This window comes from Acipenser ruthenus, chromosome 29, assembly GCF_902713425.1.
Source record: "Acipenser ruthenus chromosome 29, fAciRut3.2 maternal haplotype, whole genome shotgun sequence".
In the NCBI taxonomy this organism is placed as follows: Eukaryota; Metazoa; Chordata; class Actinopteri; order Acipenseriformes; family Acipenseridae; genus Acipenser; species Acipenser ruthenus.
In genome coordinates this window covers 20,938,895-20,963,453 of record NC_081217.1, presented here as the reverse complement: position 1 = coordinate 20,963,453, position 24,559 = coordinate 20,938,895, and the positions used below count along the sequence as shown (strand labels likewise).

The window sequence follows — 24,559 nt, the reverse complement described above, 5'->3', positions numbered from 1 at the left end:
CCCTCCCCCCTCCCCCCTCCCACAAAAAAAAAAAAAAAAGGTTGGTGTTGGCTCTATAGTCTTTAAGATATTTGCTTCTGAAAGCTTGGTAAATCAGCGAGGACGATCTGGATGCAGAAGTTAACCTGGACAGCACAATCTTTGTACATTGTGTGTGATTGTGTGTGATTGTGTGTGTGAGGTCTTTATTTCAACAAACCAGACATTGGGAGGGGATATGCTGGCATTGCTAGGCTGCGATGAAACACAATGCTCTGGCGAGTCTTTGCAATGCTCCTTGGAAGACGTCACATCGACAGATCCTTCAATGAGGAATGTAAAACGAGCCAAGTCAAGGAGAGTCTGCCAATCCTAGATGAAGGAACCCAGCTCCACGATCCCAGTCCAAGTCCGAGGAGTGTTCCTTTATTTATGCTTCAATCCAGGACTCTGGCTGGTTCTCTTAGCTGAAGTCATTCCAAGCACTGCGCCTCGTGGTGTTTGTACAGAGGCGGCACTGCCAAGCTCCCTGCAACATTGTACCAACACAGCCACTTAAGAGTGAGAGAGCAACACACAACAACAGCAACACTGCATTCTTCACAAGAGCTCCGAAATACCACCACTGCCACCTGGAGGAAACCCAAGATAACACACACTGATCTAACAAACACCTTGCCGTTTTTAAACTGCACTCTAACCCCGAACTCCCCCTTCCCTTGTTAGAAGAGAAACGCTATTTCCCACAAAACAGGTCCGACTTGAGCAAGTTTTGCTAAAAGCTAAAGACAAACACAGCAGGCTTGCAAACGCAGTACTGCGGATTTAATGCAGGTGGTGCTGTAATCTAGAGAATAATTGCAGACTCCCATTGCAGAGCAGTTTGAGGCATTCCAGCTTTTAGTGTAGCTTAATTAGACACCCTTTATACAGGAACCTTATAACCAAGGCTAAAAGGAAAACCTGGAATGGCTCAGGCTGCTACACAAGCTTAAATTATTCCCTGTAATCACATTCACAAATAAATAAACAAATGCGACACGCTCTGGGGGAAAAAAACAAAAAACAAAACAGGACTTCAAACCTGGGTCCGTGCAACACAACAGGACAGCACTGTAGGAGCAGAGCTGGAAGGGCAAGGAGCAGGCAGGAGAAAGCAGCACCAGCACAGCACAGAGGGAGAGACAGCAGAGAGCATTCCCTGGGGGGGGCGAGGGGTGCACCACTGGGGTGGGGGACGTTATACAAAAACACTATGAATACAGATATACATCGAGTCTATTGAACACTAGGCCATCCAATAACCTTTAGTCAGTCAGTGTGTTTATTTTATAATAACATGCCATTTATATATCAGCGATGGTTTGCCTATAGAATGCCTATCTGAAAAAAGGCAACTACTGCAATAGTAAATATACCCATTCTGTGTCCTAACAAACTAAAAAGCGCTGATAGTGTAAGTTTTGAACTGGTGTGCATTTGATTGCATTAGATTTTCATCACTGACACGTTCGCTACATCCAAGCAACTGATGAAGACATCGGATTGCATTAACCTGGCTTTCGCTAACTTTACAATGTTTTCCCACTGTTCATTTACAGTCCTTACTGTATGCAAACTTCATCTCAAGAAAGCTTTGCTTGTTCAATCCCTCCTAAAGCACTGCTGCGTGGTCTGACCACACTGGATTTACCGCACGTGACTTTGCAGTTTATTGTCCCATGAGCACTGTCCACACTCTGCATGACAAGCGCCTGGGAAGGGGTTGGAAGTGTGGGCTGGGGTGGCTGCTGTCTGAAGCACAGGTAAGAAGCAAGCACCTAGGAAGTGATTTTCCCTTGGGGTTCCTTACCTGTCGTGGGCTGTCCCATATCTGCCTGCACTTTGCCCTTCACGCCTCCTCCTTCCAAAGGCAAACCTCTGTCCCCCTTGTAGAGTTTGGCTTTAAAGGGAGAATCTTTCTCTTTACCTTTCGAGCCCTTGGGCCGGCCCGCCTGCTTCTTCTTGGACTTGCCGTCCCCCTTCACGCCCAGCAAGGGGTGCACTTCTGAGAGAGAGACAGACAGAGAGACACACAAACAGCAACAAACATTACAATAAGAACGAACAGCAAGGATCACATTGAGAAAAAAAGAAAAAAAAACAAAGGTATAAAAACGACTACAGTAACTGAAGTTCTCCTTCATTCAACAGTGTAGTTTCTTGCTAGTTTTTTTTTTTTTTCCTCTCTTGCGACTGATTTATATTGCTCTCTGGAAGTTACACTTGCTTCATAATATATCCCTTGACTTCATCTCCACTCTCCTGATGATTTTTCTCCCCAATCTCTCTCAAACTCATTTAGACGCTCCCGCGTCCTTGCCTGTAAACTTCGTCTAGCTGTGGCTGATGAAGGAAGACGACCTGCCCTGTATCACTACAGTCCACTCCAACCTGCTTACAGTGACCGGAACTATGACCATGTAAAAGCAGTCCTTCTAGACTGGTGGCCTTTATCAACAGACAGGTGTGCAGGTAGATCGGCAGAGATCCTTCAAAGTGCTTCGCGGGTCTGAGTGCATTTCAGCAGGGACCTCGTACCGTCGCTAGGGACGCCCTGCAGCTCGATGGTGGTGGTGCGGGGCTTCTTCTTGGGGGGCGCCCCCTCTGAGGAGGGCTGCCGTTGCTTCTTGTCGCTGGCCCCAGTGCTGGGGGGGAGCTCGTCGGGGGGAGCGGTCTGGCCGGCAGCGTCGGGGGGCGGGCCGAAGGGGTTCTCCTCTGGGTCCTCCACCTCCGGGGCGATGGGCAGGTACAGCAGCGCTTTGAAATCCTCCAGCTCCTCGTCACTGTAGACAGGGGCAGAAGTGATTAATGCAGCCACAATACCACACACACAGTCACACCGACAGCAAGGTCTTGTAGCCCTCCATCGCTTCATAATATTCCCAAAGCATCCGTATCGCACCCCCCCAAAGCCAGCCTGTCATAATGTACCCCCCAAAAAGCCAGACTGTATACAGAATAAGTCGAACCCCCTGAGCCAAATGAGGCTTTAACTGCACTGCTTAAACATACGCATTAAGAAATACGAAAGGGGACCATCTTAATAAAAAAAAGAAGAACCTGGAATTTGTGATTAAATCTGCTGGCTGGTTTCAGATGCCAAGGCTAGGCAGTCCCAGGATTAGCGCGAACGACGTTCTGCGACACCAGCAACACGTCACTAAGATAAACCAGCTCTTCATGTCTTGTGAGAAAGCTGCACTCTCACCTGCTGCAGAAGGCGATTATGGGGTCAACCGAGGTCACGTCAACTTCCTCATCCTCCGCAGCATCGGCCCCTGAACAAAGAGAGGTGCTTCAGAGGGTGCAGCTACTACAGCAGGCAACTCAAAGGTAACTACCACCAAAGCACCCCTCTATTGCAGCCAGGCCCCCCGGCCTCACCTGCCTGTTCTAACCACACCCCTGGAAGCCACGCCCCTTACCTGTCTGCTCGGGCTCGCTCTTGTCTTCATCCTCAATGTCGAACTCAGACTCTCGCTCCTCGTACTCCACGTTCTCATCCAGCTCCTTGAAGTCCGGAGCAAAAGCACTCCAGTTTTCCTGCAGCACAAAACGCACAGCTTTGAGTTCACACGATTTATTCCTTTATTAAAAAAAAAAAAAAACTATCAAAACAATACTGGTTGCACAATATGTAGGTTGTGTAAAACGTGGGTACATCCGTGTGGGACACCTGAGCTTACTTTATTTTTTTTAGGACATGTCTTAAAGCCACAGGCTCAGAACTAACTCATTTAGCTGATAACAAAGCTTGAAATGGCTATGCTTTCGTCCATTGCCTCTTCTCAATTGAATCCAAACTCGCACTTTATGAAAAATTCTTCAAGCAAGCATGCAATAGAAGACGCCCCACCGCAGGCTAGCTGGACACTCACCACTTGGTTCTGAGCCCAGATGGACACGACCCCACTGGAGATGGATGCAATGATGGGCCGCACCGGGTGCCACTGGGAACAGAAGAGCAGATCATGGCATTAGGATCAGGGGTGGAAACAAAACTCCCACTGCATAGCAGTTGGATCCATTTCTGGTTTTACTGGGAGTTAAGACACACCTGATCCCAATACACTGGGGCTAATCACACTCGTAGTAAAACCTGGAATGGGTGGAACGGCAGTCTTACTTCCACCCTGAGGATGCTGCAGCTGGTTCTAGTATCTTGCTGGATTACAGAGTTATAGAATGAGTAAGCCCACGTCGCTCACCGTCACGTCCAGCAGCAGCTCCCCCCGGGTGCCGTGCAGGATCTTGACCAGGTTACCGATGCTTTTCTCCCAGATATAGAGAGCGTGCTGCCTGGCCGAGCCCGCCACGATATACTCCCCGTCCCCCGAGAAACAGCACTTCTTCCACGGCGTCCTGGAGAGCATTACACAGCGATTCATCACACACAGCGTAAACCAGCAAAGAATTCATCACGCCAACAGCAACAATCAAACCGAGAGAAGCAGAAAGCCTCCACACTCGTATCAGGAGAAGGGTCGAGGGATCTCACCTGTTCACCAGGTCCTGGAGTTTCTGCATGGGCTCCGGTTCCCCGTCCCGCCCGCAGGTCAGGATCTCCCGGCCGTCGTACACGCGGATTATCCGGTCAGCCGTGTTGATCAAGAAGCAGCTGGAGAGGAAAGGGCGAGGGGGGGGGGGGGTCTGTAAAGCACTGCTGGCAGTAAAAACACTTTCAACTTTAATGCCAGATTTCTGCTCTCACCTGCCCTTGCGTGCAAACTCAATGGATTTGATGGCGGTGGTGTTGCTGGTTCCTGTAGTGACTCTAAACGAGGCCACCAAGTCTGGAGTGTCTGTTTTCAAAACCAGTATCTGGGGGAAAACACATTTTCAAACAGTTAAAGACGATAATTCAGACGATTTCCGCATGCACGCCTTGCGAGGATGCTTCCAGCTCTCTCTGCTGGTGTTACGATGGAGCGTCTGAAGCCACAGATGAGCTCTCACCTTGCCCTTGGCGTTGCCGGTGTAGATGTACTCCCCTCGCCGGTCGAACGCTGCCACGACGTTCAGGTCGGAATCATCATCCACGGGCAGGACCACGTGCTTCGAGTCGGACAGGGTCAGCAGAACCGGCGCGGACTTCATCGGGCACACCAGCACCTTGTTCCTGAGAATCAATAGGGGGGAAGCTGACATTCAGCACTGTGGAGCTAGCATTTCAAACCCATCTTACTGTGCCTCAAGCATCTTCTAGTGCACAGGGATCATATTACATGTTATGACAGGTACATACCATTTGTCAAGGGACTGTGTGATTCTTATTCAATAATACTTAAATAAAGCATGTTATAATCTTCTTTTAAAAGATGTTCATATGTACAGCCAACCAACCAAATACGCTGCTTATCATCAGACAGGGTCATCTGCACAACTTCAAGTTGTTAAACAGGAATGAAACAATAAGGCATCGCTGGATAAATTGAATACAAAATAATATACATTTTCTAAAGTTAAGAAAAGCACGACATCGTGTTTAAAATACATTTTCGTTGCTTAATTAAACTAGCCTTTGCTGCCACACTTACTGGTCTCTGGGGTGGAACTGCACTTTGAGAATGGGGGAAGGGAATCGAAAGCGCTGGTCGCAGTCCCCAGTCAGGACGTCCCAGAGAGAGACAATGTTATCTGTGGAGGCGCTGACCAGCTTGTGCCCGTCTCGACTCCAGCTGAGAAAGAACAAGGGAGAGAGGGAGACAACTTAAACCAACACACACAAAAATACACTACAGCTCCAAACAGAGACAATGCGATTAAATCACAAGCGCTCAAATAATAATAATAATAATAATAATAAAAATAATACGTTTTCATTCCAGTGGCTTATAATACTTTTTTTATTAAAAGACGAATGTTTTGACCAGACACATGGGTCCTTTAGTCTTCAGTAACACGAAATTACCATTGTATCTTTCAGCATTACAATAGAGCTTCTTTAATAAAGTTCTAAACGAGTGTGGTTAGCAGATCTGCATGGAACGACTGTTTGATTATTCGGATAAGCTCTCCACAGCGCAGGACTCGTTGTTAGCTCTGTCTTCCTGCGACAAGCCTGCTGAATTACAGGCAGCACTCATCCTCCGCTGAGCTCTTCACTAAAGGATCGTGCTGCGACGCATCCTCACCAGAGAGAGCAGACTGGGTGGATGTGAGCACTGATGATTTTGGCGATCCCTCTGGTCAGGAAATCCCAGATGACGATTCGCCCGTCGTTGCAGCCCACGGCCAGCAGGGTCCCCCAGCGGTTGAAGGTGCAGGTGAGGGCCATGCTGATACAGTCGAGGGTGCCATCTGCCTCCTAAAGGGGGCCGAAAAACACAACACACAGCCCTGTTTACTGTGCAACAGTTAAAGCAGTCTCAACAGCTGTGACCGCTTCATTTCTACCAGAGGCAACCTCTCAGATATAAAGAGGGGTAGAAACAACACACTAGTGTATAAAGACTTGTCACTGGGTCAGAAAACAGTGCCCTTTCACAATATCATAGACTGTAGGGATGGAAATAAGACTCCTATTGCATAGCAGTGTCGCCCACTCCAGATTTAAATGCAAGCTTGATTAGCCACAGTGTGTATAGGTAACAGGTGTGTCTTAATAAACTCCTTGTAAAACCAGGAATGGATCACACTGCTATGGAATGGGAGTCTTATGCCCATGCATATCAAGATATGAAAAGCTCTTAAAATATGTCATAAGCCATGCCCACTTACCTCTGGATAATTCTGCCCAAAGGACTCTAAAACAAATTAAATAAAAACATTAGTTTTTATAATTTCTATTACAATAAAGTGCTTGTCTACTATTAAAATTCAACAATTGAATGTTGCCTCACGCATTCAAATCAACTAACAAGAACGGCAACAGCCTATACGTGAAAAAAAAACCATCTGTAAAAAAAAAACAACACTGAAAACAGCCACACTTTCGTCTGAACAAACGGAGGTAATGCGGAACGTGGCACAGTGTTCGCTATGTGCACTACAATGTTTAAAAATATATATTTTCCCCTTCCAAATCAGACCGAAAGGGGATGTTTATTTCAATAGAGCACTACTATAAGACACCCTGTCGTGTATCGTGTGTTTTTTAAATGGACGGTTTAAATATTCTCTGTTTACCAAGCTGAAACTGCACACAATGATTCCCTGTTTACTTATTATTATAAAAAAAAGCTAAACTTTTGTGGGCTTGCGTTACATTGCAAGGTGCAATCTGTGCAACACCCGCCCGTCCTCCATACTCAATCCCAAATAAAACAAACACACACACATCCATTTACGCGAGTCCTACCGAGCAGTTCCAGATTCATCCTGAAATCCTACACCTCCCGACACGATTTTCTGAAGGATAGTTATCAAAGACAGAACGAAATATCCAAACACTTTCTTTCACTATTTTCCTCGTCCCATCAAAACAAAAATGAGAGACTGCCGCCGCGCTACAACGAAGGACCCCCAGCCTCGGGGAAGCCTTTACATTGCCGGAATGGAAGTGAACGCCAGGAATGCATCCAGTGTCTGTTTTTATTTTTTTATTATTTGAAGAATGTTTATTGCTATTATTTCGGTGTATCGTTTATTTTTATATCTCAATACAGCAGAACTAGGTTGGGGCCGTTTTGTTTTTTAGAACATGCGCCTTGAAAAGACGACCGCTCCCGTTTTCAAAGGGTTTTGAAATAAAACTTCATTTCCCAGAGGCATTGCTGCAGCGATCAGGTGACGATCACACACGCACAGCAATGCACTCTGGGGGTTGTAGTTTGATTGTTTGGCTTATCTCGTCTGTTCTTTCCTTGTTTTTTGCCCAACACAGGACTTAAGAACTACAAGACCCATAGTGCTCTGTGGACTGGTGGGTTGTTATCACGTGATGTCACGAAAAAAAACAACTTTTTTTTATTGCAAAAACTTTTGTCATCCGTGAGACTGTGATTTACGGGAAGTGTGGCTAATTCTAGAGAGACGGGGTTCTATTTTATATAAGGAGTGGCATGCAGATTTATATTTAAATATTTATAGTGGTTAATTATGGTTTATTAAAAAATAAGAATAATACTAATAATCATGGGAAGTCGTGACTACCTTTTCAAAGTTCTGGTTATCGGTGACCGTGAAGTTGGGAAGACGTCGCTGGTCCAACGATATGTTAACGACAAGTTCAGCAAGCATTATAAATCTACTGTGGGAGGTAATGTTATCAAACCGAAAATGCTACGACAAAAGCAATAAATTACAGATAATAGCAGTTATAAAATCCAGTCAAATCAGTCGTAAGAGCAAATTCAATTGAGAGTGTGATTTTTTGTAGTTTATTATTGCTGTTACATGGGTGGAAATAAGACTCCCATTGCTTAGCAATTTAATCCATTCCTGGTTTCATTATGAGTTTAATGAGACACACCTAAACTTGTTCCCTCCACACTGTGGCTAATCAAGCTTGTATTAAGACCTGGAATGGGTGAAACTGCTATGAGATAGGAGTCTTTTCCCATCCCTGTGTTAGATATGTCAACACAATCAACTAACTGCATTTTATTTTCGTGTTGGTATGTATAATAACATCTATTAGAAGATATATTTTTTCATTTTGCTTGAGGGACACAGGGATATTACTCCAGGTTAGCATGCTGTTGATGCGAGGACTCTCTTCTCTCTCTCCATGCGTCTCCCAGTGGATTTTGCAGTGAAGGTTATCCAGTGGTCAGACACCGAGACAGTGAGGCTCCAGCTCTGGGACATTGCAGGTCAGTGAGGAGCACTGACTCCAAAATAACCTGCACCAAACTTTTCACCCGTGCGTGTATTGTTCCTGTTGAAAGCCAGACTTGTGATCCGCTGTTGTCAGACTGGGGTGTGTTCTGTGGTTTGCAGGGCAGGAACGCTTTGCCTCCATGACCAGGATCTACTATAAAGAGGCGTCGGGCTGTTTCATCGTGTTCGATGTCATGAACCCCACAACGCTGAACAACAGCTTGAAATGGAAGCAGGACCTGGACAGCAAGGTCATGCGTGCCGATGGGAGTCCTGTGCCATGCATGTTGCTGGCCAACAAAGTAAGACTAGCTTGTGCACGAGGGAGGCGATAAACGGTGACAGCCAGATACTGGAGAAGCCGTCCTATCCCGTTTCATTGGTTCCAGGGGTCCGTCAGATATGTAAAAATGCCGTGTCAGAGAGGGAGTCGTTCGATTACATTGTAGTTGCTGTCTTAACGTCTTGGGGCATTCTGAAGCATGTAAAAAAGAGAAACTGGATTCACAAACGCAATCCACTCTGTCCTGCTAAGAGCTGGATTTAGGGTTCAGACCCATAATAAAAGGTGTATTGATCCGTTTCTCTCAGGACCGTTCAGTTGGTGGCAGCGTGTGTGAGTGACACAGGCCGGAGGTCCATTGGTTTCATCTTTTTTTTTTACAGTGTGATCTGTCACCTTGGGAAGTGACTCACGAAAGCATCGATCAGTTCAGTATAAAGAACGGGTTTGCTGGCTGGGTGGAGACTTCAGCCAAAGACAACAAGAACATTAACGAAGCTGCAAGGTGAGCGGCGAGGCGTGTCTGTGTTTCAAACTGTGCCTGAATTCAATCGGTTTGTGAACTCAACTGAGAGAGGGCGAGAAGGTTCATCTCAGTTTCAGAAAGTATCCCTGAACCTAAGAGAATGTGTATAAAGACCAACAGTCCTTAAAAACTCTGTTTACAACCGGACTGATTTGACAGTGATTGGGGATTTTAAGCCTGGTCTTTGGGGAAGTGGACAAGGAGGGAGTGTCGTCCGATTGGAAATGATGCATTCTTGTGTTTGTTGCAGTGCCCTGATTGAGAAGATGGTGATGCAGCCCAGCGTTGACCCGCAGAGCCAAGGAGGGCACATCAAACTGGACGCTGTGCCCAAGGGAGAGTACAAGCAGGGCTGCTGTTAAACCTTCACAGACCAGACCTGTTCATCGCTGAGGAAACATCTTCCTCCTCAAACACAAGCAACACCTTTCTGAGTCAGTCCTGGCCAGCCTGCTGCTGCTGCTGCTAGATTCAAAGGAGTCTGTTTGCTCAGTGGGTCCCTCTGCAGGCAAGAGACGCTAAAAAAAAACACACTGTTTTGGCTCAGTTACAAGAGGGTGTTAATATTCCTTTCATCTGCTTCCAGGGATGGAGAGAGACTCCTGATGCATAGCAATTCTGCCCCATTCCTGATCTTACTATGAGCTTGATTAGCCACAGTGCATAGGAAACAAGCTCAGGTGTGTCTGATTAAACTCCTAGCAAAAGCAGGATTGGATCAAACTGCTCTGCAGTGGGAGTCTTGTTTCCATCCCTGGCTTCATCTCCCTAGCAGGTTGCCTTTCCTCTCTTGGAATATGGAGCTCTGTATGTTCCCCTGGGTGAGCCACAGGTAAATCTCCCCTCCATCATTAATGTAATCCTGGGGCAGTTTGTCCACAGTGCTGACTTGTGCCCAGATTGGGGTGCAGGTTAAGCACCCCGAGACCGTCCTGTGTAGCACTGTGGTTTATTGATTGTCTTTGTGTCTTGTTTTGGAAATAAAGAAAGGGCTGACTGTAAATAGACAAAAGCTGATCCGATGGCACACACTATAATCGATGCACTGTGTCCGGTTTAGTTCAGTTTGGAAACATAAAGGTACCAGATCTTGTCATTAAACTCTTTTTTTGGTGTGCCTAAAAGGGATAGTTATCTGAAATACTGTTTGATAATATGCCATTATTTTTTTCTTAATTATTTTTTGAGTTAAATGTTAGTTTTATGCAATTCATCGGATTGATCAACACTATTGAAATGTGTTATTGTCTTTATTCTTCCCCTGCCTGTTTACAGTTACTGGAAAAAGGGTTTTTTATTATTGGGTGGCATTAGCTTTGCTTACTGATTTTAAAATATAAACAATGAGAGATCTGTCAGCATTTATTTTTGTAGCTTGTTTATGGTAAGAGCAATAGAAAAATCTACGAGGTGCAAAAGGACAGGATTTTTTTTTCTGTAATTATTGTTATTTTTTATTACGATTTATAGTTTGTATAATACAGGCCATCTGCTCTGTTTAGTCAGATGCTTGACGCTGTTTGGCTTGGATGCTGCGTGGAATACATCAAGGAAATCACATTGGAACTTTGCTGGCAGGAAGGTGATGCTGTTCCATGGAAACCGAGCATGTTCAGTGTACTGATTTTAATCACTGGTTCCTGGTGCGTTGTTAATTTGTGCCACGATGTACATTTTGTTTTTGAATAAAAAAAACTAAAAAAAAACGATTGTGCAGTAAAGTATTTATGGCACACTGCTAATAATATTAATAACCAGTTCTGACGACACATGTAGGTGTTTGTATCCGGTCCGTGCACTTCTCCCCAAATCACCCAAGCATTTTCTACTGTTGCCTCACGCCTGCGCACTGACTCTGCACAATCCTGACAGAGACTCGTGTCTGCAGCCAATAAGACGACAGTCCGTCAAAGGGGCGGGTCTTATTAAAGGGACCACCGTGACATAACCGATATATGTCGTTATGGATCTATTTTACAGTGGGGAAAAATGACTCGAGTTGCACCAAAAATTCACCAATAAAGAATACCACGCCGCTATAGTGAGAGCAGAAAGCCGCGTTGGTCGGCTTAAACCACGCCGCAGAAACGTGACCCAGTTCCCTCCCAGTGAAAAACGCTGGACCAATCACATCTGGAGCTGGAGTGGGGGGGGGGGGCACAGATTCTCTGCCAACAGAGATTAGCAGAGCGAGAGGGACAACCGAGCATGGGCAGATCTTATGAAATAAGTGAAAAACACCATTGAGTAAATCGGCGGTACGGTGCTTGGCTGCTGTATGCGGAGCGCCCTTCGATGTGTTTGATTTTTAAAGGAGAAATCGTCACTTCACCTCACAGGCAGCACCTTTGCATTGAACTCTTAACAGCATCAATCCTCACAGGTAGGTCGCTGTTCTAAGAAATCGGTGTTTACTTGGGGAGGGCTTAAAAAAAAAAGAGGTCATCATTATCGAAGTGGTTCTGGTTATATAAGGATCAGCATAATTGACTTTTCTTTTTGAAGCACGGTTTGTTTTTCATGTCTTGTGTTTTCATGCTGAATATAACAAAGGAGGCTGTGATATAATAATCGCGTTCCCTGTATTGAAAATGAAATCTAACCCCTACGCGTGACCTATTTTTCTATAACATGGACAAGAAGCAAAGGATAATACAGTCTCATTTACCGATGAGTCTTTCACATGTTCGAGCACCTATCGGCGCTGTGGTATAGTCTAGTATGCTAGATGCAGCTTCCCTGCATCGCCTTGAGACATTAAATTGTGATAGACATATTCTAGATTGTTTTTTATGTAGATTTAAGGCTGAAAACTTAAAAAAAAAAAAAAAAACACAACATAATTGTCTGTGCTCGCAGCGATGCTCATGTCATCCTCTCGATATTTTTTTTGTTAAGTTTTTAACAGTAATTCAGCCAACAAATGCAACAAGTGAGGAGGCGAGCGTATAAACATACCACGCAGAACTGATAAACTTGTTGAAGGAAGCCACAGTAATCGGACAGTTGGAATAGTCAACAGTACTACTAGGAAGGATTCGCCTCTCTGCAGTCGCCCGTGTCTCTCAACCTGCCCCTCACTCTCCTCTCCTCTCCTCTCCTCTCCTCTCCTCTCCTCTCCTCTCCTCTCCTCGGTTTCCTGGCACCTGTGGGATTTCTCACACCGGCCTCCGTTACTAAGGTACGCTGTTTGAATTCTGATGCGTTTAGTAATGTTCTGAACAAGTTAAGTGTTTCTGCTCAATTTAATTCAACATATAAAACGCGATTTTGCGGTTCAGTCAGCACGCATTTATCATTCAGCCGTCGGTCAGCAGCACCATACCTTCTCGATTGTGAATACTGAAGCGCTCAGCTTGCGCGCTTCAACAGGATCGACGCTGCTGCGCTACCAGAGATGTCATCGTTGCTGTTTTGTATTCAAAAACTATGCAATCTGTCTCTCGGTCGTTTCACTCTGTATCAGAAAAAATGACTGTTGCAAAAATAAATGTTTTATTGTATTTTATATGTTTTCTGTTACTAGTTAACGGAGTATCTGAAAATATTACTTATATAGTATACCTTTAGTATACTGTCTCTAAACTAGATTCTATATTTCAAGTACACTATAATATAATTAAGTTGCATTCAGCGTCTACTAATATTATAATTGAATGGGTCAAAAAACACAATGTTGTTATTCTTTAGTATATTGGAAGTGTTGTCATTTTAATATTACAATTATATTGTATTATATGCTTTATTAAGTACACTTTTCTTATATTCTTTTTTCATAAGGGGAGTTTCCAGTTGATTTTGTGTTTTTGAAAATGAATATCAACATACACAGGATAATGTGCTGGCTATTGTTGAAATATTAATCAGACCAATGACGCATCTATAATGAAAACTTAACATTCACAGTACGGTAGTGGAAGTCTAATCAATCGGTAAACACTACACCCTAGTGGCCATTCTATGTTACTACATCTTGGGTACACAATTGTTCCCCATTTGGAAGCTGATTATAATAACCGTGGCGTCTGATTTTCGGGTGAGATTTTTTTTAAATATATAATCAAGAAAGAATAAATAAATCGTGGATTTTATGTTTTTTAAGAGCATGTTTTTGTTTGCGAGAATGTTCTTTCTCTGCCTCCAGAAATACAAGTGTGCCGATGTGATCTTTGTTTTAATAAACTCCATTATGGGCTGACTTCAACCAAATCTGCAGCTGTGGGTATATATTGAGCCTTCACGCTGTTTCTCTACGACACTCAACAGGTTTGAAACCCCAGTGGAAGTCAACGCGGAGAGAGGACTCCCTCCATGTGATCGCTGGGATATTAACGCGGGTGTTGCGTTGTTTCTTTCACAGCCGATTTGTCATGGGACACAATTCCATCCACTGGTTCCGTAAGGGGCTGCGGCTGCATGATAACCCAGCGCTGAAGGAGGCTGTGCGGGGAGCCGGGACTGTCCGCTGCGTCTACTTTCTGGACCCTTGGTTCGCTGGCTCGTCCAATTTAGGACTCAACAGGTGGAGGTAAGCAGAGTCCCAGAGATTAAAATCCTTTGCGTTTTCTTAATATTGGAAATCTTAACGTTGTTCCCGATCATTGCCTATTGTCTGTTTCTGCTTACGAACAATTCCAGAGAGAGAGAAACATACTCATTCATCCTCTGGATCTGCTTCTGAAAAGACTCCCACAAGCTGAATTTAGTTTGCGACATGACCACTAGGGGCGTGCCACTGTAAATTCTGTCCCCCTCTAACTTTTTTTTTCGTACAGAGGTTTTCCATGTTCTAACGAGGTTGTACAGGGACAGAAATTACAGATGCACTCTGTTATCGTTCATTGCTAAAAGAAAATGGACGCTAATTTCTCAGCTTCGTTTTTAAGCAGAGGCGTCAACCACAATGGGACATTCAGGAATGGAAAGAAGACTCCCATTGCATAGCAGTTTGAGACATTCCTGGTTTTACTATTAAAGCCAGGACCAATCAAACTAATTGAAAGATTGGAGCTGAATATGAAAACTGCTTAAGAAATTAAATTTCCTGCCAGCTGAGGATGTAGCCAAAACCCAAAGCGTGCCTTAGTTCAGTGAGTAATAGTGACGAGGTTAACTGAGTGAATAACAGAATATTTATGAAGTGTGTGTGGGTGTGAAACAACAGTAAAGCTCTTAGCTGCCTCTGTACACGGAAGTAGGTCAGATTCACCTGATTTCAAACATGTTTGTGTCGAAATTCATTTGATCTTCTGATCAATAAATTCCATCTCCCTGACAACTGTTCTTTTGCCTGTCCTACAAAAAAGGTTGTTGAGTTTGAGATCAAACCCAGTTCAGGATTTGAAAATGCATGCATATTATTATTCTTATTATTCTTCATTATTTTTAGCAAGTTGTTGAGACTAGGACACTGCGGGTAATTGTTTGCATGGCTGTCAATACATCCAACATTTACAGTACAAAAAAACCCCAAAACGTTTGATGTATTTCAATGCACGCTTGCATTGATTGTGGTAAACTGTTGCCAGACAAGTGATTGAATCCCCAGTTGCAGGAATGTGTTTTTGTCCTCCAAAAGAATTGTTTCGCATCTGTTGATTTTGTATTTTATTGTTTTTTTCAATCTTCCTAGAATAAATACAATAAAAAACAGAACAACGAGGACAGGACGCGTTTCTGCCCAGGTGATTTGATTTTCACAATCACAACGTTTCTGTAGCTCTTTGAGCCTGCTAGGTTCATTGTGTTCTCAGAGCTCTCCAGCTGTGCCAATGCAGAAACACAGTGGTGCTCTGCCCTCATTGAATGTTAAATACACCTTCAGCCCAGGGGATGTTTTGATGCGTTTGGTTTCGGGTATTGCTACAGTAAGAGCAGGTGCTCAATGGCAGTCTAGGATCGTCCCCTCTGGTTTTGAATCTAGCAGGATGATCGAGAAGCATGGGGCGTCCCTGTGTCAGGGCGGAGTGGGTTTTGAACCTTGACCGTGAGGGTATGTGGTGTCTGCCCAGTATCCTCGATGCAATGCCTTGCTGCTTAATAATTCTGCCTTGCTTTGCAAAACTACGAGACTCAGAGCTTGAAAAAAAAGCCATTTATAACCCCCTCCTGCTGCAAGTACAGTAACTGCCAGGCGTGCTCGCAGAGTAAAGACAGCCAAGCATGTGTAAAAGAGGAAGTAAGTTCTTGAATCCTTCAGAACACGACTGTGTGACGTTGTGGATTCCTTTTGAAATGGACACCCCTGAGATTGCTGGCAGGGACAGATTTAACCCCATCCCTGCCAACCTTCCATTCCCACACACACACACTAATTACAGCAGCAGGGCAGAAGAGGCTAATGTAGAGTAACACCCTAACACAGTATCCATGCTGGTGTGTGCCCTGGCTCTGAAGCCAGGATTGATCAATGTCCTGAACTGAGTGTGAAAGAGCTACCGAATTCATCATACAGAGGAACAGTAAGTGTAAGTGCTTAGTGGATTCACAGAACAATAAGTGACCAGCTTCAGAACGCAACAGAAGGTCTGTTTATTCCTGTGGGCACAGAAATAGACAGCCTTGTAGCGCCACAGACAGATGGGTTTGGCAGCCTCTGAATCTAAGCGGGCAGGATCAGGTATTTTTAGTGCCCCACCATCTTGAGTTGCTGGAGAGACTTTGAAGTAGCTTGTTAAAAACAGAACCGTTCTGTTCAACTTTGCAGTCATTTCCGTGTCGTTTTGCAGAATCCGTTCACAAAAGTCTCTGCTTGAAGTCCGCAGTCCCTGCCTGCGTAGAGTCATGCCGTCTGCTTGTACCTCGTTTTTCTTATCTGAAGCCCCAAACACAAAGTGCAAACCTCGCAATTTACTTGCATATATACAACATGTTTTTTTCCAACTTCCCCCGGATAACAGGATATAAATAGTGGGCAGCTAATGTAATTGAAAGGAGCATTGCTTTGTGATGATAGCATTAGCCAGCGAGTGGCTGTATAGATCCGAGTCACTTCTGCCTGGATGCACTGATTGCTTTTGCAGCCGCTGCCGTTGTCTTGTAAAGGTCACTGGTTTTTAAAATGAGACTGCAGGGCTGTCTCTCGTTAAGTCCGCGTTGAAATGACCATGTTTTGTGCTTTGCCATTAGGTGACGTGCATCAGCCACCTACTTGTTTGGCATTTCTCCTTTTATTTATATACTCATGGATTCATAAAAAAATAGGTCATTCCAAAAATAAGTTAAAAGGTCTAATTAAGCAAATGATCAGTTCAATTAAGGGTCTAGTTAAGTAATTGAGAGCTCAGTTGGAATGAAAACCAGCAAACACAGGGGGTTCCCCCAGGACCAGGTTCAGGAACTACTGTTATAAGATACAATTAGTTGAGAACAGTGCCCTCTTCTGTTAGCTGGTGGTAGTTGCAGCATATTTTATTCACCCAAGTTTTTAGTTGTCGTTGCGTTACTCCGTGTGATTCCAGGAATGTAATTGCGTAATTTTATGAAATCTTGTCTTCTCAATGAAAACGCGGGGCACATATTAAGCAGCAGAGATGACACAAGTGTGTCTCGTTCTTTTTATAGAGCTACATGTTACAGCACCTCACCTCCCAGCACATGAAGTTTCATTAGAGCCTCCTACTCTTAATCTGTGTGGCTGACATTTCTCTGATTTACTTTTCTCTGCTGGAACAGCTCCACATGCTGAGTAGTGAAGGGGTTAAATGTTTTTTTTTTCATTCACTGAAACGATTTTAAACTTCCAATCCAGAATGGAGGGGAAACATTTCAGCACCCCTGTGTGAAACCACAACCCAGAATAAAGGAATGATCAAGGCTTCAGATGGACGGTACTGTGGGCCAGTGTCTGTAGAGCGGTCTGGCATGCTTGGCTGTGAATCCCGCTGTATGAATCTGGTCTGTTGGTGACGCCTCTCTCTTCTGTTCTCCTGTGTTTCAGGTTTCTGTTGCAGTGCCTGGAAGACCTTGATGCCAGCCTCCGCAAGCTAAACTCACGGCTCTTTGTCATTCGTGGGCAGCCTGCCAACGTGTTCCCCCGGCTTTTCAAGGCAAGTTTCCCTGTTTTTCACCCCCGTGCTGTAATAGAATGTTTTCAGCGCTACTCACGCACCCCGTCGCTCTCCCCTCCCCGTGCAGGAGTGGAAGATTTCGCGGCTTACGTTCGAGTACGACTCCGAGCCCTTCGGGAAGGAGCGCGACGCGGCCATCAAGAAGCTGGCGTCGGAGGCGGGGGTGGAGGTGGTGGTGAAGACCTCGCACACGCTGTACGACCTGGACAGGTGAGCGTTCGGATTGGTTCGTCAAAAAACCTGCCGGAGGTGTTTTTTTTGTGGCCGGCGTCTCCTGAAGCCGTTGTTCTTCTCCGTTTGCTCGGCAGGATCAGCGAGCTGAACGGCGGGCAGCCTCCGCTCACCTACAAGCGTTTCCAGACGCTGGTGAGCCGCATGGAGCCCCCGGAGCTGCCCGTGGAGCCCCTCTCCGCGGCCTTCATGGGGGGGTGCGTCACGCCCGTCTCGGACGACCACAGCGACAAGTACGGGGTGCCATCGCTGGAGGAGCTCGGTAAACATCACACCGGCGCGGTGTTTTGCTTGTCTTGTTACAAAAACAGAATTGCATTCTTTATTTGTATTTCTGCACCATGTAAATTGTGTTAAGTACCCCCCCCCACCCCTGATCAAACTTGTGAAACGTTGAAGGGTTTATTATATTGAGAATCTCTGTGGGTTATGGTACGGTCATTTCTTAGCATGCAAGGATATTGGATATCCTCCGATTGTTGCATCGGTTCTACCTTCTGATTTGAAGGCAGTATCGACACCCTAAGGTAATGCTGTGGATCAAATCCTAAATAAATAACCATGCATCTGTACCAGCTTTAAATCGCATATGTTGATCGTTCAATAACCATTTTGCTCTGCAAGTTGCAAGAAATGCTTTTGGTTTCGGATCTCAGTACACGCGCCTCTCTCCCGATTCCTCCCTGCACAGGGAGTAGTTTTACCAGCTGCTCCTGGAAGGGGGCGCACAGAGCAGGGAGTTCCTGACCTTGTCGTGTTTGTTCTTGGCCCAGGGTTCGACACAGAAGGTCTTGCCTCTGCGGTGTGGCCCGGCGGGGAGACGGAAGCGCTGGCGAGAATAGAGCGTCATCTGGAGAGAAAAGTGAGCGGAATAATAATAATAATAATAATAATAATAATAATAATAATAATAATAATAAAAAAGAAGATCCTTGACGTCAGTGAACTTTGAACTGCTAATGGACAGCTTTAGAAGAGGTGCTCGGAGGCTCTAATGTTCTCTCTCTCTCTTTCTCTCTCTCTCTCTCTCTCTCCAGGCCTGGGTTGCTAATTTTGAACGGCCGAGAATGAACGCAAACTCCCTGCTGGCGAGTCCGACCGGGCTGAGCCCCTACCTGCGCTTCGGCTGCCTGTCCTGCCGTCTCTTCTACTTCAAGCTCACAGACCTCTACAGAAAGGTGGGTGCAACACAGTGTGTTACATACAGGGCTGCAGTATACAGAAAGGAAACGCATAGGCTGGAAATGCATCAGCAATCTAGCACAGAGAAAGGATAGTGATCAATTACCTTTCACTCAGAGAGTGGAGGCACAAGAGAGGACGCCGGGCCGAGGGATTTGTCAGCTTACTTTACAGAGAGAGAAATGCAGTGCTGGAAAGTGTTGCTCAATCTCCTCCTCCTCCTCCTGCAGGTGAAGAAGCACAGCTCCCCGCCGCTCTCCCTGTATGGGCAGCTCCTGTGGCGCGAGTTCTTCTACGCGGCCGCAACCGCCAACCCACGCTTCGACAAGATGGAGGGCAACCCCATCTGCGTGCGCATCCCTTGGGACCGCAACCCCGAGGCCCTGGCCAAGTGGGCAGAGGGCAAGACCGGCTTCCCTTGGATCGACGCCATCATGACCCAGCTGAGGCAGGAGGGCTGGATCCACCACCTGGCTCGGCACGCTGTGGCCTGCTTCCTGACCAGGGGAGACCTGTGGATCAGCTGGGAGGAGGGCATGAAGGTAACGCAGCTGTAAATAATCCAGCTTTAACAAGGCTCCGGGTGCTTTCAAATAACTTGACCCGATCACCGATTGAGCAGATAAGAGAAGCCCTGGAGAGCAGTGCAGGTAGCAACAGTGGATTTGTATCATATTTGAGAGCATATTTCGAGAGATTTCCATTGAATTTGGCGCAAGAGGTTCATCTACAGCCCAGGTAATTAAATCCACATGAATGAACAGGGCTGGATTTCAAATGAATTGCTTGAGAACTCGGAGGCAGTGCAGAACATATTGAGGTGTTGTTCCTGGGGTGTGGATTCTGTTGTTCTGAAGTGGTGGTAGCTCTTTCTTTCCTGGGTTCGCTCCCCGGTGTGTGTTTTAAGGAACGCCTCGCTCCTGTCCGCTAGGTGTTCGAGGAGCTCTTACTGGACGCAGACTGGAGTGTGAACGCTGGGAGCTGGATGTGGCTCTCCTGCAGCTCGTTTTTCCAGCAGTTCTTCCACTGCTACTGTCCTGTGGGCTTCGGACGCAGGACGGACCCCAACGGAGACTACATAAGGTGGGTTGCTTTGCAGTCGGACGTGCCGGCTGCTCTGCTTGTAGCATGTGCTGCAGGGCCTCGCTACCATACCGTACAGCCACACTGCTTTATGTTTGTTCAGCCTGTGAGTTTAAGATCTGCTTTCCTACACAGAACACACAGATCGCCTTCCACTTTTAAACCGTCTGCAGTGACAGCTCCGCAAAGTCAGCCTTTTGAACAAGAGATTAGACATATTTTCAAGCAGCACACCTCGGTGCTGCGTCCTGCTGTCAGCCGGCCGGTCCACAGCCAGCGCCTGGTGTTCACGATGAGACTCTGTGGTTTTTTATCTCCCCTTCCGTGCTTGCAGGCGCTACCTTCCTGTTCTCCGAGGTTTCCCTGCCAAGTATATCTATGACCCATGGAACGCTCCTGCCGCGGTGCAGAGCGCTGCCAAGTGTGTGATCGGAGTGCACTACCCCAAGCCCATGGTGAACCACGCGGAGGCCAGCCGGCTCAATATCGAGAGGATGAAGCAGATCTACCAGCAGCTGTCCCGCTACAGGGGGCTGGGTAAGGAGACTGTGTTAACCAGGGGCCCTATCACCTAACTTTGATATTCGGCTGTAGTAAATAATGCAGATGGAGGGCGCAGTGTTCATGTTTGTCTGTTTTTATCTCTGCTCTCTCCACAGGCCTGCTTGCCTCGGTGCCTTCGAACCACAGTGGCAGCGGGGGCATGATGGCGTACTCCCCAGGAGAACAGCAGTCTGGAAACCACAGTGCACACGGTGAGCAACTTGAACTGGGCAGGGGACTGAGGACTGGGGACTGGCGGGATATTTATTCAGCACGTGAAGCAGGGTTCTGTTTGTAACTCTGCAGGTAACCCAGTCGCCAGCGGGAACAGCAGCATCCTCCTCAGCTTCGACAGCGACGAGCAGCCAGGAACAAGCGTGCTGCAACACGGTGAGCAGCCAGGGGCACCTCCTGCGGAAGCTCTGTTCTGAGGGCGGCTGATCATCACTTTTTCAAATGCATTGCTTGTCTACATTTACTTGCATCCACTGCAGAGTCAAGCAGCCAGCAACCAGAGCAATCGACGCAAAAGGGGGACACTGGCTTCAGGAGGGGGTCAAGTGTTGAAGTTTCTGATTTTGAAAAATAATTTACATGCACATCATGCATTCATCCACAGCTAATACAGCCGTGGTACGTGTAGTAACCCTAAAAGAGACTTGCACTAAATGCCTTGTCATTGAAGACCTTGACAAAAACAATTGTATGCATCTCTTTTAGTGTTAACCCTTTCAGTCCTGAAGAAGGAACCCCTTTATTGAGTGTACATGAGAACAGAACAATATATATATATTTTTTCATGGATCATGTGAAGTAACCAGATGCGTTTTACATTGCCCTGCATTGTAGCTCTGGCCAAACCCAGAAAGGACTGTGTTTCCCTAGAGAAAGTCGACACTGACACAGTCCACACAAGCCAGGCGGTGAAGCTGAAGCCCAAGCCAGCGAACGCAACACAGGTTCTGACTAGCAAGTCTTACACTTGTGACTAGCCAGCTTGCCTGTCCATGTGCTGTGAAATGACTGCTTTTGTGATTAGTTCTGTCGTTGCCTTGTGACTCAGTTCTTGCTATGAAGGGCTCTTGTTTTTGACACACCTCGTTCCTTGAAATCTCACTGGTTATTTTTCTCTCCCCTTTTGTCTTTTAGGCTACCCCACAGCCGGAGCGAATGTACCAGGAGGTGCCGCCCATCGCGTGTACCAGTCAGCCAGTTCCCACGGGGAGTTTGCAGCGCCCCAGCCACCAGGTACCCCCTTTCCACTGCGCCCCGAGTCTCATCTCCCTGCTGCACAAGCACTTCGACTAGCAGTCTTTTCTCAGTGTCTGCAATGCAATCCTGAGCACAATAAAGGACACAGTGAAAATTCAAAAGAAAATCTTGCTCTGGCTGTCTGCATTTTAATGTACCATTTGGGAGGTTGAAAGAGATCTCCAGGCAAATCAGCCTGTTAAAAAAAGTCTGCGTGTCCAAAACATCTGTGGTTACTTGGAAGCATTTTGTTGCTGAAGCTTTATTTATTCCTCTCCAGGTCAGTTCCTTCAGGGAAGTGGCGATGGGAGTCATTCAGGTAAACGGGAGAGAGACGGGGGTCCTGAAGACGGGGCGCAGACCTCAGCAGTGAAGGTGAGGAGGCAGAGTGACGAGGTGGGCTTTTCACTTCTCAACCCGTCTCAGCCCCTGAAGAGCTGTTGTCCTCCATTTGAGGAGAGACTACTTTTGTAATTTTTAACCGGCATCTCCCTGTTATTGTAATTTTCTCTTTAACTATATTGTTATGATAGCTTACTCTGATTTTGCTAACCTCAAAGGCTAAGTCGAAATGTTTCTGTTAATTTTGCAAATCTAGCCCTCCAGACTGATTTTGTAAATGCTGAGAAATTGAAGGCTATATCTTGGGGAAACGCTTGTCAGATTTTGATGAACCTTTGCCTGAGAATGTGTGTGATTCCTCAAGCTGTGGGTGCAGATGCAAATAACTTGTATCGCCTATATTGTTCTACGTATTCAAATATGTGATCTGTGTGATGCTGCTTGCAAACTTCAGTTGTTTTTTTGTCTTGCAGAAACATGTGGACGTACAGACTGTGAACATGGCATCGGACTGAGGCTCTACATTATTATCGACTACACAGCTGTATTTTATTTATTTATTTATTTATTTTTTATTCAAGGAAAATAGTCAGAAATTATATTTAGTTTTATATGTAAGTTTTGTAAAACAACCCGTCTGTATTTTTTTTTTTTTTTTAGTTTGTAAAAAGCTGCTCAGGTTTGAAAGGTTTTTGCTGTGTGTGTGTGTTTGTTTTTTACTTTTGGAAGGTAAAACTCTGATAGGAACACAAGCTCACATAAACAGAACTCGCTGGAAGTGCGCTGTGCCCGGGATATTGTGCATTATATTTTGATAAGAACATGAGAAAGTTTGCAAACGAGAGGAGGTCATTCAGCCCGTCTTGCTCGTTCGGTTGTTGGTAGCTTATTGATCTGCAGGCCAGTGCATCGGTTCCATTTTTACATGCGTTTTTTTTTTTTTTTTGAGATAACAAACCTTCCTCAGGATTCCAAAGTGGAAAAACTGAATAATCCTTACGAAGCAAGACCGGGAGACAAGGGAAGGGGGTTTGATGCTGTAATCCCCAGAAAGTTTTAAGACACACAGTTTTGTGGTTTCGTTCACTGGATTTCATTCCCCTTTTGAACGACTCTGAGACAGTTACGTTTTAGAAAACGTTAACTGACCAAAGGAAAACCGTTCACCAGATCTGTCTGACTTGTGTTTTTATAATGAGATTAAACTGTATTAAACTTCACTGCATTTCCAGGGGCTGGCTGTTTTGTTTTATATTGTAAAGTCCTCCGTGAATCAGTTGCTCCTGTTCCTCTTCTCTCCTGAAGTCGAGGCGGTGATTATTTCCACCTTGTTAAAAGCTTTCATTGACAGCAATTACATTTTTGGAAAATTACAATAAATGGTTCAACTGTTTCAAAATGTTCCATGAAGTGTTTCATTTAAATGTAAGTGTTTTTTTTTTTGTACTATTCCAACAGAAACCTGTGGATTTAAAAGAAAACAAACACTAATGTGCATTTGTGTGTGTGTCTGCTTTGTATAAAAAAATAAAAAATGCATTTTAAATAGATTCCGGTGTGTCTCAACTTTCCTAACCTTTACTGTTTATTCAGTTTAGTGTATATATATATATATATATATATATATATATATATATATATATATATATATATATATATATAAAAATACACAGAGCTGTCCAGTGTTTCTGATTAAAATTCAGATAAGAATATACTGTGAAATTGACTTTGTAATTAAAAGAATTCATTAAATACTGCACTGCTAAGAGTCCTGAGTGTGCTTCACATGGCTTTCATTTCACTGATCCCGACACAAAGCGCAGTTTACAAAGAATATCACATCCCATAATATACTTCAGGCATTATATCTGCATGCCTAATTACCCAGCCCTGTGAGAGACACCCCATTTACACATTTGCTACAAATTGTATATAATTATTGTAGCCATTCATCTGGCGTCTAATCATGTAATCAGATCATGTAATAATGATTTGAACACAATAGCCCTTTATCTACAGGCTAGAGCTGAGCAGAGATGGGAGGACATTAATGAGAGAGAGAGAGAGAGAGAGAGAGAGAGAGAGAATACAATACCCTGTAAGAACTGTCAAGTAAGACACCAGTCCATCACACTGCACCAAAAACCACATCGCAGTTATTACATGATACAGGCATAGCATGGACAAGCTGAAAACAGTTCCTCACAGGAAGATATCGTTACCAAAGCTACTAGACTAGCCTAGGAAGCAGCTGGAACAGGGATT

At 45.2% G+C, this 24,559-nt stretch overlaps 3 protein-coding genes across 6 annotated transcripts; 2 read left to right on the top strand and 1 right to left on the bottom strand.

Annotated features, from left to right (window-relative positions):
* Positions 1-2: 2 nt before the first annotated feature.
* LOC117432151 (retinoblastoma-binding protein 5) lies at positions 3-7,674 on the bottom strand. Of its 3 annotated transcripts, none has more exons than XM_059003537.1 (14): positions 7,322-7,674; positions 6,742-6,767; positions 6,156-6,328; positions 5,559-5,699; positions 4,978-5,140; positions 4,733-4,842; positions 4,520-4,639; positions 4,230-4,383; positions 3,900-3,971; positions 3,447-3,564; positions 3,230-3,299; positions 2,560-2,804; positions 1,832-2,026; positions 3-611 (listed from the first exon to the last, which is right to left on the bottom strand). In XM_059003537.1, exons 1-14 carry the CDS (start codon positions 7,338-7,340, stop codon positions 580-582), a joined length of 1,638 nt encoding a protein of 545 aa, XP_058859520.1. In that variant the 5' UTR covers positions 7,341-7,674; the 3' UTR covers positions 3-579. The 3 variants fall into 3 exon arrangements, with proteins under 3 accessions (XP_058859520.1, XP_033909566.1, XP_034763971.1); XM_034053675.3 differs by having other exon boundaries at positions 3-508; positions 7,322-7,673; XM_034908080.2 differs by having other exon boundaries at positions 3-508; positions 1,949-2,026; positions 7,322-7,673.
* Positions 7,675-7,889: 215 nt separating this feature from the next.
* On the top strand, positions 7,890-11,308 carry LOC117428947 (ras-related protein Rab-7L1-like). The gene is made up of 5 exons (XM_034047996.3): positions 7,890-8,221; positions 8,706-8,777; positions 8,905-9,086; positions 9,451-9,572; positions 9,844-11,308. The coding sequence occupies exons 1-5, from the start codon at positions 8,098-8,100 to the stop codon at positions 9,953-9,955; spliced, it is 612 nt and encodes a 203-aa protein (XP_033903887.3). The 5' UTR covers positions 7,890-8,097; the 3' UTR covers positions 9,956-11,308.
* Positions 11,309-11,780: 472 nt separating this feature from the next.
* On the top strand, positions 11,781-23,779 carry LOC131702121 (cryptochrome-1-like). 2 transcript variants are annotated; one of them, XM_059004111.1, is made up of 16 exons: positions 11,781-11,978; positions 12,730-12,774; positions 13,954-14,121; positions 17,533-17,641; positions 17,730-17,872; positions 17,971-18,155; positions 18,667-18,755; positions 18,931-19,071; positions 19,306-19,617; positions 20,007-20,158; positions 20,493-20,695; positions 20,818-20,913; positions 21,008-21,091; positions 21,851-21,949; positions 22,233-22,327; positions 22,768-23,779. In XM_059004111.1, exons 3-16 carry the CDS (start codon positions 13,964-13,966, stop codon positions 22,807-22,809), a joined length of 1,908 nt encoding a protein of 635 aa, XP_058860094.1. In that variant the 5' UTR covers positions 11,781-11,978; positions 12,730-12,774; positions 13,954-13,963; the 3' UTR covers positions 22,810-23,779. The 2 variants fall into 2 exon arrangements, with proteins under 2 accessions (XP_058860094.1, XP_058860093.1); XM_059004110.1 differs by lacking the exon at positions 12,730-12,774 and having other exon boundaries at positions 11,781-11,976.
* The last annotated feature ends 780 nt before the right edge of the window (positions 23,780-24,559 follow it).

What these genes read in the sequence shown, in the direction of transcription:
- LOC117432151 (XM_034053675.3), bottom strand. An exon ending in CCGGCAACGCCAAGGGCAAG is followed by an intron (nt 4,843 to 4,977) that starts GTGAGAGCTCAT and finishes GTTTTCCCCCAG; the next exon opens with ATACTGGTTTTGAAAACAGA. An exon ending in GAGTTTGCACGCAAGGGCAG is followed by an intron (nt 4,640 to 4,732) that starts GTGAGAGCAGAA and finishes TTTCCTCTCCAG; the next exon opens with CTGCTTCTTGATCAACACGG.
- LOC117428947 (XM_034047996.3), top strand. Translation starts at nt 8,098, where the DNA reads ATGGGAAGTCGTGACTACCTTTTCAAAGTTCTGGTTATCGGTGACCGT. An exon ending in TTATAAATCTACTGTGGGAG is followed by an intron (nt 8,222 to 8,705) that starts GTAATGTTATCA and finishes TGCGTCTCCCAG; the next exon opens with TGGATTTTGCAGTGAAGGTT. An exon ending in GCATGTTGCTGGCCAACAAA is followed by an intron (nt 9,087 to 9,450) that starts GTAAGACTAGCT and finishes TTTTTTTTACAG; the next exon opens with TGTGATCTGTCACCTTGGGA.
- LOC131702121 (XM_059004110.1), top strand. Translation starts at nt 13,964, where the DNA reads ATGGGACACAATTCCATCCACTGGTTCCGTAAGGGGCTGCGGCTGCAT. An exon ending in GCCATCGCTGGAGGAGCTCG is followed by an intron (nt 18,156 to 18,666) that starts GTAAACATCACA and finishes TTCTTGGCCCAG; the next exon opens with GGTTCGACACAGAAGGTCTT. An exon ending in TGGAAACCACAGTGCACACG is followed by an intron (nt 20,914 to 21,007) that starts GTGAGCAACTTG and finishes GTAACTCTGCAG; the next exon opens with GTAACCCAGTCGCCAGCGGG.